At 43.0% G+C, this 18975-nt stretch overlaps 1 protein-coding gene across 2 annotated transcripts; it reads left to right on the forward strand.

Annotated features, from left to right (window-relative positions):
• The first annotated feature begins 241 nt into the window (after positions 1-241).
• LOC130908698 (suppressor of tumorigenicity 14 protein homolog) lies at positions 242-18917 on the forward strand. Of its 2 annotated transcripts, XM_057824406.1 has the most exons (18): positions 247-806; positions 874-1012; positions 1076-1200; positions 4486-4553; positions 4670-4863; positions 5123-5212; positions 5278-5500; positions 6815-6960; positions 7964-8061; positions 8906-9009; positions 9084-9217; positions 9286-9378; positions 9442-9555; positions 9634-9753; positions 13998-14181; positions 14335-14612; positions 14676-14812; positions 18395-18917. In XM_057824406.1, exons 1-18 carry the CDS (start codon positions 741-743, stop codon positions 18560-18562), a joined length of 2481 nt encoding a protein of 826 aa, XP_057680389.1. In that variant the 5' UTR covers positions 247-740; the 3' UTR covers positions 18563-18917. The 2 variants fall into 2 exon arrangements, with proteins under 2 accessions (XP_057680390.1, XP_057680389.1); XM_057824407.1 differs by lacking the exon at positions 7964-8061 and having other exon boundaries at positions 242-806; positions 9097-9217.
• Positions 18918-18975: the final 58 nt, after the last annotated feature.

Consider the following 18975-nt stretch of genomic DNA (forward strand, 5'->3'; position numbering starts at 1 on the left):
ACAGTAGTTTATTAAATCTTTAATGAAATACAATAAATTATTGATTTACTGTATAGTGACAAAAGTAAGTGGTTTTAATTTTGAATAAAATCTAAATATTTTTACATTATTTGCAAAATAAAAAGGATTGACAGTATAGATTTTTTAATTGAATTATACAAAGACAAATGCGCATTTGAAATATATTGTTTTATTTAATAATTTGCTGACTGTAAATGTTTTGAAATTATATTGTGATTAAATGAAGTTGACAGTTATTTTACAAAATTATCACACATACTAAGTACAAATATAATAAACAAGATCTGTGGTAATTTATTAAATTAACAATTTTACATACACATTTGAACTTTTATTTTTCAGTTATTTTTCTTGATCATTTATTTGCCACAACCAAAGTTTGCCCAGCCATCTTGTTCTAGTTGGTGTCAAGTGTCCCAATTAAGTTCGAAAGTACAGCATCTCAGTGTTCTCTTCGAGTCATTTGATGCCAGATTAGCGATTGAGGGATCTCGCTAGACCTCCCTTCAACGCACCGCAATCGCGACAAGGGGCAAGTTTGCACACAATATCAGTCGCCTACATAGTGGCCTCATTGTCCCCTGCCCTGGTGGTGCAATGCATTGTGGGTCTCTGGCTGACACCTAAAAAGTGGAGCAGGTGAATGAAAAAGAGGCTCAGGTTTCTATCGGGGGTCTCTTCCTCTCAATCGGCGCTCCGGAACCGACTTGGACTCCGCGATGAGGAGGGAAAGCTGCCAGGTGTACAGCATCTTCGGCCATGGACGCAGCTCCTCCGAGGTGCAGGTAAGCCCTTCCGACTTGGCTTTTATTTTGTAAAAATGAAGCCAACTTTGAACTGTGTGTTCCACAGAAAGAAGAACGGCTTCCGAGCTTCCTGAGGAATGAGCAAGCACATCTTGAATGTTCTTCCTGGTGGCGATGGGCACTGAGGCTCCTACCTGTATTCTCCTGTGCTGCTGCCTTCGCCATAGGCGCACACTACTTGACATGTGAGTGATTTAACATCCATTAAAATTGCCTATTGGATGACGAATGTCACTATTCCCCGTTAGCCCCGCCCTCTTCCATGTTCTTCCTGGGATGCAGCGTGGAGTTCCCAAACTTGAGCTTCTCAGAACAACTCGCCAACTACTCCTCAGAGCAGTTCCGAATGCAAGCTCTCGCTTTAAAGCCTTATGTGAGTTTTTTTTTTTTCTGTTTTTTTCTACCTTTTCACTTTCCCTTGTCTTTTTTTTCCCTAATCTCTTTGCTGTTAAATGTAAAGCTGAAACAGGAGCTGGTTGGTAGTAAATTGTGTGAGTGTCTGAGGGGGGTCCAAAGGGTCCTTGGGGATCGGGCCCTTTTCACTGTTGAGGACAAGCCGGCCATAGTGAGAGGACGAGCAAAAGGCTTCAATACAAACGTTGTCTGTGTGATTCATGCACACACCACACACACACTCTGGCCACTCTTCTTTTAAAGTGCCTGTGACACAAAAAAAAACATGTTTCTTTCATATTACACGTGGTATTTTATGCTCCTGAATGAAATGGACTGCGTGGATGTGTGTGGAAGTGATAAATACATTTATTAAATTTTTTTAATCCCGCGCTACGGAAATGAGACTTCCGGCCACGGTCTCGGATTGAGGAAGAAGGCGAATGTGACAGCAGCGGACTTATCATTTTCACAATACAGCCATTAGTATTGTATGCAGAAGGACTGCGGATTCATCCGATTTTGCCGATTAATTTCTTTATTTTTTGCGTCACGCCAACCCAATGTGCTGCAGGCTTTTGTTGCTACACCAGGGAGAGTGGTGTAAGGCTTTTTGGATTTCCAAAAGATCCTTTTCACTGCGAATTATGGACAAAACATGTCCGACAATCAAGAGACCATTGGACAGATGACTAAGTGAGTAAGCTACGGGTTTTACGTTATGTCAAATACTGGGATCATGGCAAATGTTTTAATAAGGAGGTGGCTTGCATTTTGTGGGTGACAATGCTCCCTTTCCACCGAGAAGGCCACTCGGCTGACAACCGGCGGCTTGTCGCACACCATGATCGCTGGCCAATAAAGGCGTGCACGTCTATATAGCACTATCCTCCGCTTGAGCCCAGGGAGCCCCCGCATTCGTCTCCGGTTGTCGATTGTGTCAAGCCTTCGACCCCCCTCGGCCCTCTTCACATGCCCGCCTAGAGTGCACTATATTCGGCTTGGGCTCGGGCAGCCACGTGCTCCGACGTCGGCCGGTTTGTCCACCGAGAATTTGCCACTGTCGGCGTTCATTCTCTTCTGCGTCCCCAGCGACGAACACTGCCTGCCTGCCGGGGCGGCAGCAGAACGACGAGCCAAAACTTGCTCGCCGCCGGGGGCAGGCCGATCGGTGAAGATAATCAACCCCGTCGCCGTGTGTGACCTGAGACGGGGTAGTTTTGTGTGATTTTTCGTTTTCAAAAGGCAAGGAAAGACTTGGAAAACCCGCTCGGTTCTGGTTAGCATGTCGCCTTGCTCTCACGCCTTCTGTTTTGTTTACGTTCTTTCCTCCATCTCCAAAGCCGGGGCAGGGAGACGACAAACTCCGGTGGCATATAATACTGTTCGGATGGTTTAAGAAGTCGACAGTTTTGACCATTATGCAGTAATTTAACCCTGTCATACTAAATAAATGCATTTTGAATATTTCATATTTCATTTAGCATAAGACTGTTATTTGTCATGACCATAAACTTTATTTAGCAATTGGTGAAAAATACTTCGATACAAAGAATATCCTGTAAAAATAGTGGAGTAGAGAGATAAAAACCATGATCACATTTTGCTGCTCTCTGTCGCATTTTCCTCGTTCTGAATCTTCACCATTGGGCTGAATTCTAAATCAGCTGAAATCGTTACTCTGCCGACGTCATCACCCAGATGGAGGCGCTAGAGCGCTATAATGACAGGCGGGCTTAAACGGCAGATTAAAAGACTCATTTCTCGTCATCTGTGCTTTGCCAGATTGTTTTATATAGTCAAATTGTCTCAAAATATGATTTTGATTTACATAATAATTCTATTTTTAAAACATTTTTATCGTGTCACAGGCACTGTATGCTCTTTCAAAATGGGTTGATGTATTTCGCTGTCAATGGCAACTAATTGAGTTTATAGAGTCTACCCACGTACCACGTGTTCGCGTAGGGTTCCGCCCACTTGTCCGTCAAAACATAGTGTTAACCTATTACGGCTACGTACATTTCTCCTATTTACAGCGTGTTTTTCTGCTCCTTAACATTAATAATTAAAATGGTGAAGGCGTGTGTGGCTGTTGGTTGCACTAACAGAGAAGATGGAAGGAGAGACTTGAAATTTTACCGTATTCCGAGGGATCCAAATAGAAGAGCGAAATGGACGGCTGCAATTCGACGTGAAAATTGGGACACCAAAAAATCACCACAGACTATGTAGTAGTCATTTTATATCCGGTAAGATGCATTTAATATATATTTAGAGGGTTTTGGCCTGACAACCACAATTAAGATCATTGCTAGGCTAATCGCCGACAACATACGACGTAGTACGACATAGTTTCAAATTCAAGATGTTTGTGACTTCCCTATCTTCCACCATCGTTATTTTTTGAATAATATTTAGCTGGTACCAAGTGAGGGAAACTGGCCTCGTCTACGGGGCTGACAAATAACCACAATTAAGATCATTGCTAGGCTAATCGCCGACAACATACGACGTAGTACGACATAGTTTCAAATTCAAGATGTTTTTGACTTCCCTTTCTTCCACCATCGTTATTTTTGAATAATATTTAGCTGGTACCAAGTGAGGGAAACTGGCCTCGTCTACGGGGCTGACAAATAACCACAATTAAGATCATTGCTAGGCTAATCGCCGACAACATACACGTATGTATGTAGTGCGTGCTATCGCTAAACCATATAAACATTAAAAGCCTTAACTCCATTGACAAACGACATGAAATACATTAGACTTGACAGTGGATGTTAGCAATAACAAAAGAATTCGAATTGAAAATTTCGTAACTCACCTTTCCAAGCACAAGATAGATTCCTGCCAAACGAGGACCTGTTTCACCCAACCAGCAACGAAGTATTTATAAGCGTCCAAGCTCTTGAAGTTTTTCGTGAGAATAGGCTGATTTTGTGTGGACAAGATCATTTTAAATATCAGCGTAGCAGATGTCAGGCAGACAGGGCGAAGACAGTGGGTCGAAAAACATCGATTTGGGCATCAAATATGGATCTGGCGACTGTATAGAACGAAGCTTTTCCTCATAACGCCTTTTATGCAACAGATCCAGTGAGTTTGCGGCATCAGAAAGCACCGGGTCTTCCATGAAATGCATTTTAAATTGCGCCATCAATTGAAACCAATGCAAATACAGAGTCAAAATGACGGACAAGTGGGCGGAACCCTACAGCGAACACGTGGTGCGTGGGTAGACTCTTATTATCATCTTTAGTTCTCAGAACTCTACAAGTCTTCACCATGGAGCTCATACTACCTGCGCTCAGGGATTGTTGCCTTCAGGTACGCCGCTGCAAAAGTTTTGGGACACACGAGCATTACAGAAAGCTCATATGTGTCTTAATGCTTTTTTCCATGATGAAAATGAATGACAAGAAATAAAAGTGATTGTGTGGTAGTGAAGGTACAGAAGGCCTTAACGTGTTTTATTGGAGTCTATTCTCCGCTCCGGACCATGTCGCGATGGCGATACGACGTTCCAGCCCGGATTGGCTGCAGCGCAGATTTTCGGGCAACGATAAGGTTCTGCGGGACGGCCGACGAGAGCAGCACTACTACTTGGAGCAGGATGATGTCACCTTACACTTATTAGGTGATGGAGCATCTTCAGCAAGCTTTAAATTGTTTGTACCCAATCAGATTGTGCAACATTTGTACACAAATAAGATTTTTGAGCGAGCGGGTCAAAAGTTTTTGTGACAACAAACCACATTGAGTAACACCTCAAATTAAAGGCCATCATGAAGGCTTTCCAAATGTTATTATTTATTTACTGTATTTATTTTTCAAAATCTAGTTATATTTTGACACAGTGAAGTTTGATGTTATGAACGTATATTCCACTTATATAGGTCTGGTTCCCGATGACTGGGAAGAAAAATCTGACAAGTTTAAGAATCCAAACAGCCTACTGAGTGGGAAGTGGCAGCTGGGTTTCCAAGGTAAGGCCGCTGCTTGACTACCATGAAAATAAAGCTTATATTTGGTCCTGGCTTTCCATTTGTAGCCGTGTCCTTTGACCTGTATGCCAAACACGGCATGAACCGCAGCTTGATTCTGTTGAGTCCCAAGAAGCCGTACTACCAGTGGCGTCTACGCGTGCCATCAGGTCACGCCGTCCGCTTGGTGGTCCTCTCGCTCCACGGCGGTGCCGCGCCGGGAAGCTGCAGCGCTTATAAACTGTCGGCCTATGACTTCCTGCTACCTTTGCAGAATAAGGTCATCGCCAGGTTTGAAGCTCTTTAACATGTAACAACTTTAGATTTATCTGCAACATTTGATACCGTAGACCATGAGATTTTAATTTCTCGTCTCGAACACAGTGTGGGTATTCAAGGTGTCGCTCTTGAATGGTTCAAGTCGTACCTAAATGAATGGAGTTTTTGTGTAAAAATGGGCAAATTCATGTCCAAGAAGGCATCGCTTCCACACAGGGTTCCCCAGGGATCTGTCCTCGGCCCTCTTTTGTTTTCGCTTTATTTATTGCCTCTTGGTTCTGTTTTTGGGAAACATGGTGTTTTATTTCATTTGTATGCTGATGACTGTTAGATCTATTTTCAAATGGCACAAAATGGCACATTCTGTCAACTCACTGAAGGCCTCAACGACATAAAGTCGTGGCTTTCACTTTATTTTTTAAGTTTGAATGACAGCAAGACTGAAGTCATGGTGTTCAGACCAAGTAGCCAGGCCTCCCTGAATGTTGATCTTGGTTCATTGTCTCCGTTTCTTAAGAACTATGTCAAAAATCTAGGGGTCCAATTTGATTCTGATCTTAAATTTGAGAAGCAGATTTCTTGTGTTGTATGGGTCTGTTTTTATCAGCTTCGCCAGATTGCTAAACTTAAATCTATTGTTTCACGCTCTGATTTGGAGACATTGATCTTGTCATAACTCAGCTGGATTATGGTAATTCTTTGTATGCAGGCGTCGGTCAGGCTGCATTGGCCCGTCTGCAACTTGTGCAAAACTCGACTCATAACTAAAACCCGCAGGCACGAACATATCACCCCGATTTTAGCATCTCCTCACTGGCTCCCAGTACATTACCGAATCCATTTTAAGATATTATTATTTGGTTTTAAATGTTTGAATAATCTAAAGCCGCCATATCTGTCAGAACTGCTTCAGCCTTCCAGTCCAACCAGAACCCTCAGATCAGCTGACAACTTGCTTCTAGAAGTCCCAAGATCAAGCCTGAAGCTTAGGGGTGACCGTGCATTTGCAGTGATGGCGCCCAGGCTATGGAACCAATTACCACTTACTATTAGACAGGCCCCTTTACTTACGGATTTTAAATCACGCCTTAAAACATTTTATTTTTCTTCAGCTTTTATTGTGCAATGACTGTTTGTTTATTTTATTTTTATGTGTTTGTTTTATCTTTGAATGTTAACTTATTTTGCTGTTTTATGGTATGTAAAGCACTTTGGACTCCTTGGCGGATTTTTAAATGTGCTATACAAATAAAGTTGATTGATTATTTGATTGATGTTGGCTTTTTACATGTCTATTTAAGTGATTTTTATTTTGTGTGTCTGCAGATTGTGCGGGCTACCTGAGCCACAGGACTCTTTGCCCGCCATGAGGTTGACGTCTTCAGGGAACGTCATGCTACTCACCTTCTCTATCGGCCGGCAGAGGGAAGGAGCTGTCTTTAAAGCGTACTTTCACGCTGTCCCCAAAGCAGGTTAGGAATCATTTATTTGACACTGATACGAGCAATGCATATATTTTATAGCCACCAAGGAAGTTAAGCCTTGCTTTCTTTTTGTCTAATGTTACTAATAGGACATAATACGGAGGAGTAAAACTTGGGCTAGGTTCAGACCGCAGGTCTTAATGCACTAATCCAATTTTTTCGTGATTTCCGACCCGTTTGATGCATTAACATGACGGTCTGAACAGAACAAGTCAGATACAAGTGCACCATTTCAAATCCGATCTGGGTCACTTTGTATGTGGTTTAGACCCAATCTGGGCCACATTTTTCCAGAATGTGGCGGCGGTCTGAACTGTCAAGTCTCCGAAATCAGAATTCATGCAGCCATTATGTCAGCAAAGAACGTTAGCGCCTACCTTGAACTGGGCTTTAATGCAGGAGGCGAGTTTGACCACAGTCATTAAAGAAAATAAAATGAAGAAAAGGATAAACCTGATAATGGCCGGTTTTCTATCGGTGCGCCAAATAAGCAATATTTCAGTATTGCTTACAAGGCCGAGTCGGGGCAAACTGAAGCACACACATCAGGCTTATGTTTGTGTGTCATGCACACACAGTGCGTGCATGCTGTCAATCCATAGAAACTTTGAATATAAGAGTAAAGGGGAATCATTTATGTCTGTTATTTGTGTCCTCTTTTTGAAAATCAAAATGTGATCACCCTGACGCTGTCACAATGACGTTGAGCCAGCATGTGTTGAATAGTCATTTGTTTTGATGTTCCTGTGCATACTGGTCAGTTTGCATCTTGGAATGCGAATTAGTGCGCATGCCTGATACTTGAATGGGCCCAGTGGACAAAGGCAGTCTGAACGGGTACGCCAAAAAAAACGGGATATGACAAAAAATTGGAATTGTCCATGAAGACCTGCTGTATGAACCTAGCCTTAGTCAGAATAAACTTGACGTCTATTGCCGTCAAAGAGTTAGGAGGCACTGGCATTCTATGTTTCAGTTTACTTTTCTTTAGGTTGTGGAGGCTCACTGTCCTCATGGAACGGCTCCATTTCTTCACCTTACCACCCGGCCCATTACCCTCCTAATATCGACTGCAGGTGGACATTGCGAGTGAGTCATACCAGAATATGTATTATAGACATAAAACTACAGGTAGTCCCCGGTTTACGAACGAGTTCCATTCCTGCGCTGGCGATGTAACCCGGATTTCCGCGTAAGTCGGAATTAACCCTTTAAATACCTCAAAACACCCTCTAAATAAGAAAAAAAAACCTATCCAAAAACATGTATTATTCGTCATTGTACTGCTCTAGACGTAGAAGACGTAGAAGCGAACTCCTAGCTAGACAGTAAGATAAGCTTCGAAATGACGATGTCAGATGTCCGTGTGCTTAGCTGACTTTATTCATCAACACTTACGAATGAAACTAAAATAAAATAAAATTAAATCAGTCTTATCTTCAATAACAGTAATTCAAATGTGTGTTTACAAGGAGCTGCTGATGCAGGAATGGCAAACGATTAGCATATATCAGTTAGCGTCCGCACATCACTCAAAACAATCACATAAGCTCGCCCCAACTAATGGACCCCGATTGAAAACGCACAATAAACAGTACAAAAGGTGTTATTTACAGCCGTTACCACTGGATGCTTCACAAGCAACAAATGTGCGCGCAGGCTGTCACCGCTTCACTCGGCTACTTCCTCATGTGTGCGTGTGCCGTCACTGCCGTGTGTGGGGTGGGCGGGTGTGTAAATGCTCTCGCGCGCGGAATTACAACCTGATCTACGTGTCCTCCGCCAAAATAAAAGCATGCATCAAAAAACAAAAGTCAACATTAAAAAAAAAAAAAAAAACGAGACGCAGGCGTCGTAAAGTTGAAATCGCGCAAGTCTGGTCCATCGTAACCCGGGGACTACCTGTATTGAATGACTGTGTAATCCTTTTTAGGCACCTTTACCCGGGTACTCAATTTCGGTAACGGTGGTGACACTCGACATTCAGCGGTCGTCAGATGGGTGCGAGAAAGACTGGCTGGACGTCGGCGGTGTCAAGTGAGTCGCCCTGTTGTTTGGGCAGGAAGGATTCAAATGGTGATATGACCTAGATTGTTTATTATCGGGCAAAGAATGTGCAACCAGGTATCGGACGGTGGTAGAAAGCGCGTCTACTCGTCTCCGCTGTCCATCCACTTCCATTCGGATGAATCTGTGACTCACCGCGGGTTCTTTTTGCGCTACCATGCCATCTCGCCACTGGGCCGTAAGTGTTGGCAAGATCACCTACAGCACTTTTTGCTGTACTGCAACCATTTGTTTTGTCTACTGCAGCTTCATGCAGACCTGGTGAGGTGTTGTGCAGCAACGGCCAGTGTAAAGCTCAGTGTGGCATATGCGCCGACAGCGGCGAAGACGGCGGTTGCAGTCAGTCAACACACATGAAATCACACACAGAGTGAATATTTTAATGATTTCTTGTGTTCCCAGGAAGTAAATGTTACCACACGTGCGGTAACAAAGCGTGTTTGCCCAAGTCTTCAATGTGCGACGGCGTGGTGGACTGTAAAGACCGCAGCGATGAAATGAATTGTACTCGAGCATGTGAGCAGCGATATCAATAATAGATGGTATTGTTAACACTGTTATGTGTATTTATTGGTGTCTTGGTTACTCTCGTAGACCTCAAAGGTTGCACGGCATCCTCATATAAATGTGCTAATGGAAAGTGTGTGAGCAAACTCAACCCTGAGTGCGATGGAGTCAGAGACTGCCTCGACGGGTCTGATGAGCTGCGGTGTAGTAAGTGAACATTTTGGTGGATTTTTGGGGAGGCATCAGTTGAAGTAATGACTATTGGCAAACTTTACATGTGATTTTTGTGATTATTTTTCTATGTGAAATCCCTCTGATTAGGGATATCATTAGGGATCGGGCCGATCGCGCCATTTATCAAAGGATGGGAATCGGGTAAAAAGAATTGGGTTTTAATTAGAAAAATATATTTGTTTTTCTGCTTCATGCTCGGACAGCCGCTCACTCTCCCTTCTGCTGCTTTCCTTGGCCAGCAGTGCAGCAGGAGTTTGCTACTTAAAGCTAATGATGATTGACAGGTTTGTAGCTTTGATCTGGTGAGTGAAGGTTCGGTAGTTCTACGATCAAAGGCACAAATGTGTTAATCATCATTTAGTAAATCTTGGTTGTCTAGCGCAGTAGTTCTTAACCTTGCTAAAGGTAACGAACCCAGCGAGTTTCACTAGTGCATTCACTGAACCCTTCGGAATTTCATAATGAAGCCATTTTTTCACAAAGTCAAAACTTAGCAAGCTAGTATCTAAGTAAATTCCTGTTTAAATTTCTACTAGATTTCAAATTTACTACAATTAATTTTGCCTTTTGCTGTTGATTTTTACGGTGGAAAATGAAATGAAACTCATTTAATTTCACTTAGTTCCTTTTTTTTTGTTTGTTTTTTTTGTTTTCATGTCTACATTCTCATTTTATTGTGTTATCCTTGCGTCACAAGTATTTTCATGATGTAGAATGATGCAAATGATGGATTTTTCTAAGTATCTATTAGGGCTTTCAAAATTATCGCATTAACGGCCGATAGTTAATTTTTTTAATCACGTTAAAATATTTAACGCATTTAACGAATGCGCGGAATGACCCACTCACACATTGCCGTGAACAGACTACAATGGCGCCGTTTTATGTATGTTGAGAGCTAAGAGGCAGGGACAAGCGAGTGGACTGGATACAGGCATTCATTGGAGCAGCGCTATTTATTGGTATAAGCTTTGGCATAATGACAGGAGGTGATCTTATTAACACCCTGTATTAAACACAACGCAGAGAAGATATACCATTTGCAGCCACCACTGAAAGTCATGGTTGCACAACTTCCCATCATGCATTTGGGCAATTAAGAACAGTTAAGTCGCTACAGTATCATTTAGTGAAAGCACAACAAAAATAATATTCCTATCTCTCAAAAAAAAAAAATAATAATGTTCACAAAAAGAAAAGCGCTCAATGCAAAGAGAACTGGCATTCCCAATCAAAATGGCTATGCAAAATAATACTCAGACGTTAGTCAAACTCTATTCAAACATTTTGTTTAGCTCAACAAATATGCTAGATGGCAATATTTAGTCACAATATAAAAACTATCAAAATTACTATAACTTGTAATCACATCTATCTTTTAAGAATTTCAAGTCTTTCTATCCATGGATCCCTTTCACAGAAAGAATGTTTATAATGTTAATGCCATCTTGTGGATTTATTGTTATAATAAACAAATACAGTACTTATGTACAGTATGTTGAATGTATACATCCGTCTTGTCTTTCCATTCCAACAATCATTTACAGAAAAATATGGCATATACAACCCTAACCCTATATGGCGTGGCTCCCGGGGTGTGGCCTCCCCTCTGCCTCGGCTGCCGGCCGCGGGAGTGGGTTGGGGGGTCGGGTCTCCGATCTTGCGTCGCCCCATGGCAGTCCCTGGGCGTTCTCCTGCCTCCGCCTTCCCCTCTCTTCTCTGGCTGGGCGTCCGCCCTGCGCTCCGTCGCGGGTCGCTGGCTGGGCGCCGGTGTATCAGCTGGGTGTCGCCTGCACCGGCGGGGGACCCTGCCTTGCCTGGGGCTTGGTGGGCCGCTGGGGGCCCCGTGGCGTGCCGTGCCGGTTGGGGGGCTGTGGCTGTGGCTCGTGGTCCGGGTGGGCGGGCGGGGGTGGGTGTAGGCGTGGGGTTGGTGATGCGTCCCCTCCTGCCATCCCTGAAGGCCGGTTGATGGGCGCGCGGGTGGCCCGGGGGACCACCCTGGGTCCCGGGGGGGGGGTGACGGTGGCTCCCTTGCTGGGCGGTTGGAGGAGGGATGGGCTGCGCGTGGATCCCCCCGCCCTCCCGCCCGCCCTCCCTCCCCGGGCTGGCTGGGTGTGGGCCGTGGCCCTGGGTTGGTGCCCGCGCGGTCTCTCCGCCCGTCTGCGTGGCTGTCGCGCGCCCGGTGGGGCTTGCGTGCTGCTGGATGTGGTAGGGCATGCTCGGGTTGGGGGTTCCGGTGCCGGGATTGGCGATGCGGCGGCGTAGGGTTGGTCGCCAACGGGCTTTCACTCATAAGAGATTCACACGATTACTGGGTTCTAGATCACAGAACTGATTTGTGTACACTCTACCCCTTTCAATCACTTAGTTTATAGTCTTATAGACACCCCCACCCCCATTCTCCTCTTTCACTGGCCAATAGGCCCCCACATGGTGTAAACCGGAAATACATCTCGCTGACGATAGCACCAGCATATTAGTAACTAGTTTAGATGTTCAATGTATTTCTTGTTGTTGTTTGTGTATGTGTTTCTTTTCTTTCTTCTCTTGTATTTCTTTTCTTCTGTCCCCCCATAATCCCTTCCTGTTCGCTGCTTTGTCATAATAAAAAGGTATTTTGAATCATCACAATGGGAGTATGTCAGACTCTCAATGTGAAACATTAAAACTGTTCAGAATCCGGGCACTTAGACTTCCATTCTCTGTGTCAAACAGCTGAACAGGACAGGTTTAAAAAAAAAAAAAAAAAAAAAAAAAAAAAAAAAAATAGAAAAATATGGCATATTTTAGAGATGGTTTGAATTGCTATTAATTACGATTAATTAATTTTTAAGCTGTGATCAACTCGATTAAAAATTTTAATCATTTGACAGCCCTAATATCTATGCAGTTCACGCCGTCTGTAGGTCTGTTATACTTCCTCATACCAAGTGCCAGTCAACCTTCCACTGAGCAAACTGATTTCTCCTCCCATTAGATAGAGGGCTAGCATTTGGAAAAAATGGAATAAAGCCTGTAAATTAACGGCAAACCAGTCCAACTCTTGGTCTAAAATGCCACTTTGCCTAGATTTAGTCAGGATACAAAATAGGGCTCTGCATTCTTAAAACTTCAACGTCGAACCCCAGTTAAGAACCACTGGTCTACGGGCTGTTCTCGGCGGCGTGAGTGAATTTGAGTCAGCTCACTCATACAGTATGAATTACTGTATATGAATGTTATGGAGTGTGATTAAAAGTATTGCGTTAAACATGAGGCAATGAAAAATGTGGACATGACCACATTTTGTGCTGTTGCATCTTAAAAAAAAGTTAGGCGCACCAGTGCAACCAATGCAAAAAGTAAGTGTGGATCCTTGGCAATATATATCGCAATGTTAATTAATTCCAATGTCATTCAGGTCTAATGTATTTTTTTTTTTCCTTTTTAAGGGCTAAAAAGTAACAAAATAATCCCAAAATACAATGGCGTTGCCAAAAGATACAAAAATATATACGTTTTATAATCTACAACACTCCCAGAAAAAGCGGAAGATGAATTACTGTAAAAAGTACAGAACCGTAATTTGTTTGGAACCTATGTTCAAATAATAAAACAAAGAAAAAAAACAGCTTTTTTTCTGTATCAGATCAGGACTCGGCATCGGCAGTTTCTCAAAATCAGGTCACTCGCACTCTGGTGCAAAAATATGCAATTGGGACATCCCTAATTCCTATATCCCTATTATATTTGTATTACTTATGTTTATTTAACCATATGTTCAATAATTTTATTCATAGTTATTTTTTTTAATTATTTAATTTTCATGTTATTTTCTTTCATTTGATTGTTTTGTTTTGTTTTTTGTTTTCTTATTCTATTGTATGCTTGTCAATAAAAGTAGATTTCATAAAATATATTGTATTTATTGAAGGACTAGATATAAATACATTCTGCAAATACATGTTTAAAAACCATTTATAAATACATATTTTTTTAAATTGACCATTTGGGGGCACTGCAACACATACTGGACTGTCTCAGAAAATTAGAATATTGTGTATTCTAATTTCCTGAGACAGTCCAGTATGGGGATCTTGACTTTGACATGTTTTTTGTTGTACCATCTCCTATTATTAGATCATACAATAGAAAAATGAGTATAGTAAACATGTTTAACTCCTAAATCAACACCTTTTTATCATAGAACACAATTCAAAACTGCCATTGGTGCGCAGGTTGCGGCGTGCGTCCCCGGAGGAGGCCCAAGATCGTGGGTGGCATGGAAGCATCACCTGGCTCGTGGCCGTGGCAGGTGAGCCTCCAGATGGAACGTTACGGTCACGTGTGCGGCGCCACTCTGCTTGCCGCGCGCTGGCTTGTCTCAGCGGCCCACTGCTTCCAAGACTCGGACGCTATTAAGTGAGTTAACTCATTGGCTGCCATTGATGGCGATAGATGTCCGATCCATTTTGACTGAGAGGGATCGCTACCATCCTCTCCCAGTCAAAATGGATGGGACGTCTACAACAGTCAATGGCTGGGAGTAAGTTAAATATTTTTTTTTTATAACAGGTACTCTGATCCACGTGCTTGGCGTGCCTACATGGGGATGCGCTCAATGGCGGCGGGGAAGAGCGCGTCAGCCGCCGCCGCCAGACCCGTCCGACGGATCGTCCCGCACCCGGATTACGATCGTCAAACGTCCGATTACGACATCGCACTGGTGGAGCTCGGCGCCCCCGTCTTTTTCAATGAGTTGGTGCAACCCGCGTGCGCACCTGCGCCCTCGCACACTTTCGCCATTGGGACAGGCTGCTTCGTCACCGGCTGGGGTGTTCTCACAGAAGACGGTACGGAGGCGTTTTTTTTTTTTTTTTCTCAGTTGGATTTCTAATTGTGTGCTTTGTCGGCAGGGGAACTGGCGTCTCGTTTACAGGAGGCTTCGGTGCGGATTATTAACAGGAAGACATGCAACGATCTCTATGATGACGCCGTCACTCCCAGGATGCTTTGCGCTGGGAACCTGCAAGGCGGCGTGGATGCATGCCAGGTGAGATTGATTTGTTTATGTCATAACAAAAGGGTATGTCTGTCTGTTTGTATGTTTGTGTTCAAGTTAACTGAAGAACGGATCATCAGTCAATCAACTTTATTTGTGTAGCACATTTAAAAAATCCGCAAAGGAGTCCAAAGGGCTTTACATACCATAAGACAGCAAAATAAGTTAACATCCAAGATAAACGAAACACATAATAAATATATTAAAAAGGAGATCATAAACAGTCATTGGATATTAAAAGCTGAAGAAAAATAAAATGTTTTAAGGGGTGATTTGAAATCCATAAATGAAGGGGCCTGTCTAATAGTACGTGGTAATTGGTTCCACAGCCTGGGCGCCATCACTGCAAATGCATGGTCACCCCTAAGCTTCAGCCTTGATCTTGGGACTTCTAGAAGCAGGTGGTCAGCTGATCTGAGGGTTATGGTTGGACTGTAAGGCTGAAGTAGTTCTTGATCTCACACAAAAATACACACTGTCCCAGGCTTCAACTGGGACCGTGTGCTTTGGTCAGACGAGACCAAGATTGAGCTTTTTGGCAACAAACACTCTAAGTGGGTCTGGCGTGCCACGAAAGATGCGCATGCTGAAAAGCACCTCATACCCACTGTGAAGTATGGGGGTGGGTCAGTGATGCTGTGGGGCTGTTTCGCTTCCAAAGGCCCTGGGAACCTTGTTAGGGCGCATGGCATCATGAATGCTTTGAAATACCAGGACATTTTAAATCAAAATCTGTTGCCCTCTGCCCGAAAGCTGAAGATGGATCGTCACTGGGTCTTTCAGCAAGACAATGACCCTAAATATGGGCCAAATCTACACAGAAATAGTTCACCAGACACAAAATCAAGCTCCTCCCATGGCCATCTCAGTCCCCAGACCTTGTTTTGTTGGCAAAAGGGGGTTGTACAAAGTATTAACACCAGGGGTGCTAATAATTGTGACACACATTATTTGATGTCAAATAATTTTTTCTTTATGTGGGTTTTTTTCCCCACTTAATGAATGCACTTGTATTGAAGGTTGGATTTTTCTCTTTTTTTCCGTTAAGGTCCCATATTATTTGAATTAAAAAAATATATATTAGAAGCGAAAAAACACATCTTTTTCAGGGGAGCCAATAATTATGGAGGGCACCAGGGGTCGCGTTAACCGAATATTTTCCGTCGTTGACCGGTTTTTTAAAACGGTTTTTAAACGGAGCCGTCATTTTGACAGGTTGCAATTCACACCCCAGACCACAGGGTGGCGAGTGAGCATATAAATTAGCTATTGTCTCTCTTGATGCATGACGTCGTTGGCCTTATTCGGAAAAATGTCAAGGCAACTGAGCGTCCGAACTAAGGCTATGTTCATACTACAGGTCTTAATGCACGAATCCGATTTTTTCGTGTTTTTCCAACTCGAGTGAGGCATTAACTTGACGGTCTGAATGTGACAAGTCGCATAGAACGGGACCATTTCGAATCCGATCTGGGTCACTTTCGTATGCGGTCTAAATCCGACCTGGGCCACATTTTTCCAGACTGTCGCGGCAGTCTGTACTGTCCAGTCCCGCAAATTGGATTTAATGCAGCAATTACGTCATCAAAAAACGAGAGACGGTACGGTAGCTATGGTAGCGATGCAGCTGTGCATTATTAGCGCCTAGCTTGCCTTGAACACGGCTTTTTAGGAAGGGTCGGACTTGACAACAGTCATAAAAAAATAAAAATAGGTTTGAGGATAAGCCTGAGAATGATCGGTTTTCTCTCTGCTCCATATAATAGGGTGACCATATTTTGATTTCTAAAAAAGAGGACACTCAGCCCAGCCTCAAGATACTTGAATTTTACTCGAAGTTCACTCAAAGATGCCTATATCACTTTAATATATTTAAAGTGTGCCCCCTCACTCTGGATGGAAAAATGCAGTTTGACAAAAATAAATAATGACTTTTAAAAAATATATATATATATATATAATGCAGACCCATAGAAATGTAGTCCAGTCAATACGGTTTAGCTTACTGATAGCTAGCTGAGGCAAAAATCAAACTTTGCTATAAAAGTTTACAGTCATCGGCAGCGCGCCGATGCGACACCAAACGGGATTTTACAGTCAAAGCTCCGACAGAAGTCAACAGTTGCCATTATATACGTATTTATCATTAAAAAAAAACTTCAGGTATTGTGGCCAAATCGTCAACCCAGTAGATGGCGGTAATGCCTCATGATAGGGATAAACTGCCAACAAAAACAAGAAGAACTACTACTTCCCTCCATTCTCGTAGGAGCCATGTCAACTGCTGCCACCCAGCGGTCGGAGGGATTCTCTTCAAATTGGTCCCGTGAAAAATCAAAAAATCATAAAAACCGGACATTTTTATGAATTTATAAAACCCGCCCGGACCACGAGGACACTATGTGAAAGTAGGACTTGTCCGGGCAAAAGAGGACATTTGGTCACCCTACCATATAAGATATATTTCAACATGCTTACACGGCCGAGAGTCGGGGCAAACTGCCCGTATGTGTGTGTGACATGCACGAACAGTGCGTGCATGCTATCGATCCATATACTTTGAATATAAGCCTAAACGGGGATTATATATGCCTGTTATTTGTGTCCTCTTTTTAACAGCAACAAGCCTATGGCTACGTTCATACTACAGGTCTTAATGCACGAATCTGATTTTTTTGTCATATCTGTTTTTTTGACGTGCCCGTTCAGACTGCCTTTGTCCATTGACACCATTCAAGTATTACGCATGCGCACTCATTCGCAGTCCGACATGCGCTGAGCAAGACGACCCGCATGCGCAGAAGCATCAAAACAAATGACCATACAATCACACATGCTGGCTGTCATCCGTCATTCCAGGGATATCATATTTTGCTTATTAAAAAGAGGACACAAATAACAGGCATAAATAATCCCTGTACAGGTTTATATTCAAAGTATATGGATCGATAGCATGCACGCACTGTTCGTGCATGTCACACACACATACGAGCAGTTTGCCCCGACTCTCAGCCGTGTAAGCAATGTTGAAATATTGCTTATATGGAGCAGAGAGAAATCCGATCATTCTCAGGCTTATCCTCAAACCCTTTTTTTTTTTTTCATGACTTGTCAAGTCCGACCCTTCCTAAAAAGCCGTGTTCAAGGCAAGCTAGGCGCTAATAACGCACAGCTGCTTGATGTGTGATGGCGCGGTGTGGATTCTCTGTTAAGCTTGTTCGGACAGAATATTAATTAAAGATGAATGAAAACTAAATACTATTGAATATATCATTATTAACATTTCAAAAATTTAAGTGGCGGGTAAAAATAGATTATGACCGGATTTTTATGACCCTGTCAGTCAAAATGACAGACAACGAAAAAGTCTAGTGCAACCTCTGGAGGGCACTGTATGTATAATTTAAACATGGTTTCAGTTTTGCTTTAGAAATTAAAGTGCATTTAAGGTGTTTTTTTACCCTACTCATCGTAACCGTTAATCTTATTCAGCTAGTTCACAACTTTGTGAACTGCATATGATTCCATGGTATTTTCTTGGTTTTATGAATATACCGCTTTTTGTACTGGTAGGGTGACTCTGGAGGTCCTCTGGTGTGTCAGGAACGCGGCCGGCGCTGGTTCTTGGCGGGCATTGTGAGCTGGGGCGAGGGCTGCGCCAGACAAAATCGTCCTGGTGTTTACACAAAAGTGGTCAAGTTCGCCGACTGGATCCACCGGCAGACCCGGGGTCAGGTTTGACCTCACCAAGAACCAAGAAAGTGATGGAAAACACACAATAAAACAAACAAACAAAAATCAACAAAGTGTGTGTTATTATTAGATTAACTCATAGGCTACATCGGCGTCAATGTGTTGTTGTTAAATGTTGTTGTTCTTTAACTAACTACCACAGCACATGGCCAAAATGGATTGGACGTCTATCTCCATCAATAGTAGCCAAGTGTGGGGCAGATATTTGGTGCGTACGTGCAATTCACCTCGCAGGTTATAAACAAGTCAATTGCGCACTTTTGTATTTTTGCCTTGTGCAATTATTCACTGTTAAATAATACAAGTGTTATTGAGAGCCAGTCAAAGTGATTTATTTCCCAGTTTGGAGCACTTAAAGGAGGCGGGTGGGAGTGGAGCGGAGGGGTGTGAGGGTGTGCCAG

This window comes from Corythoichthys intestinalis, chromosome 20 (assembly GCF_030265065.1).
Source record: "Corythoichthys intestinalis isolate RoL2023-P3 chromosome 20, ASM3026506v1, whole genome shotgun sequence".
Classification (NCBI taxonomy): domain Eukaryota; kingdom Metazoa; phylum Chordata; class Actinopteri; order Syngnathiformes; family Syngnathidae; genus Corythoichthys; species Corythoichthys intestinalis.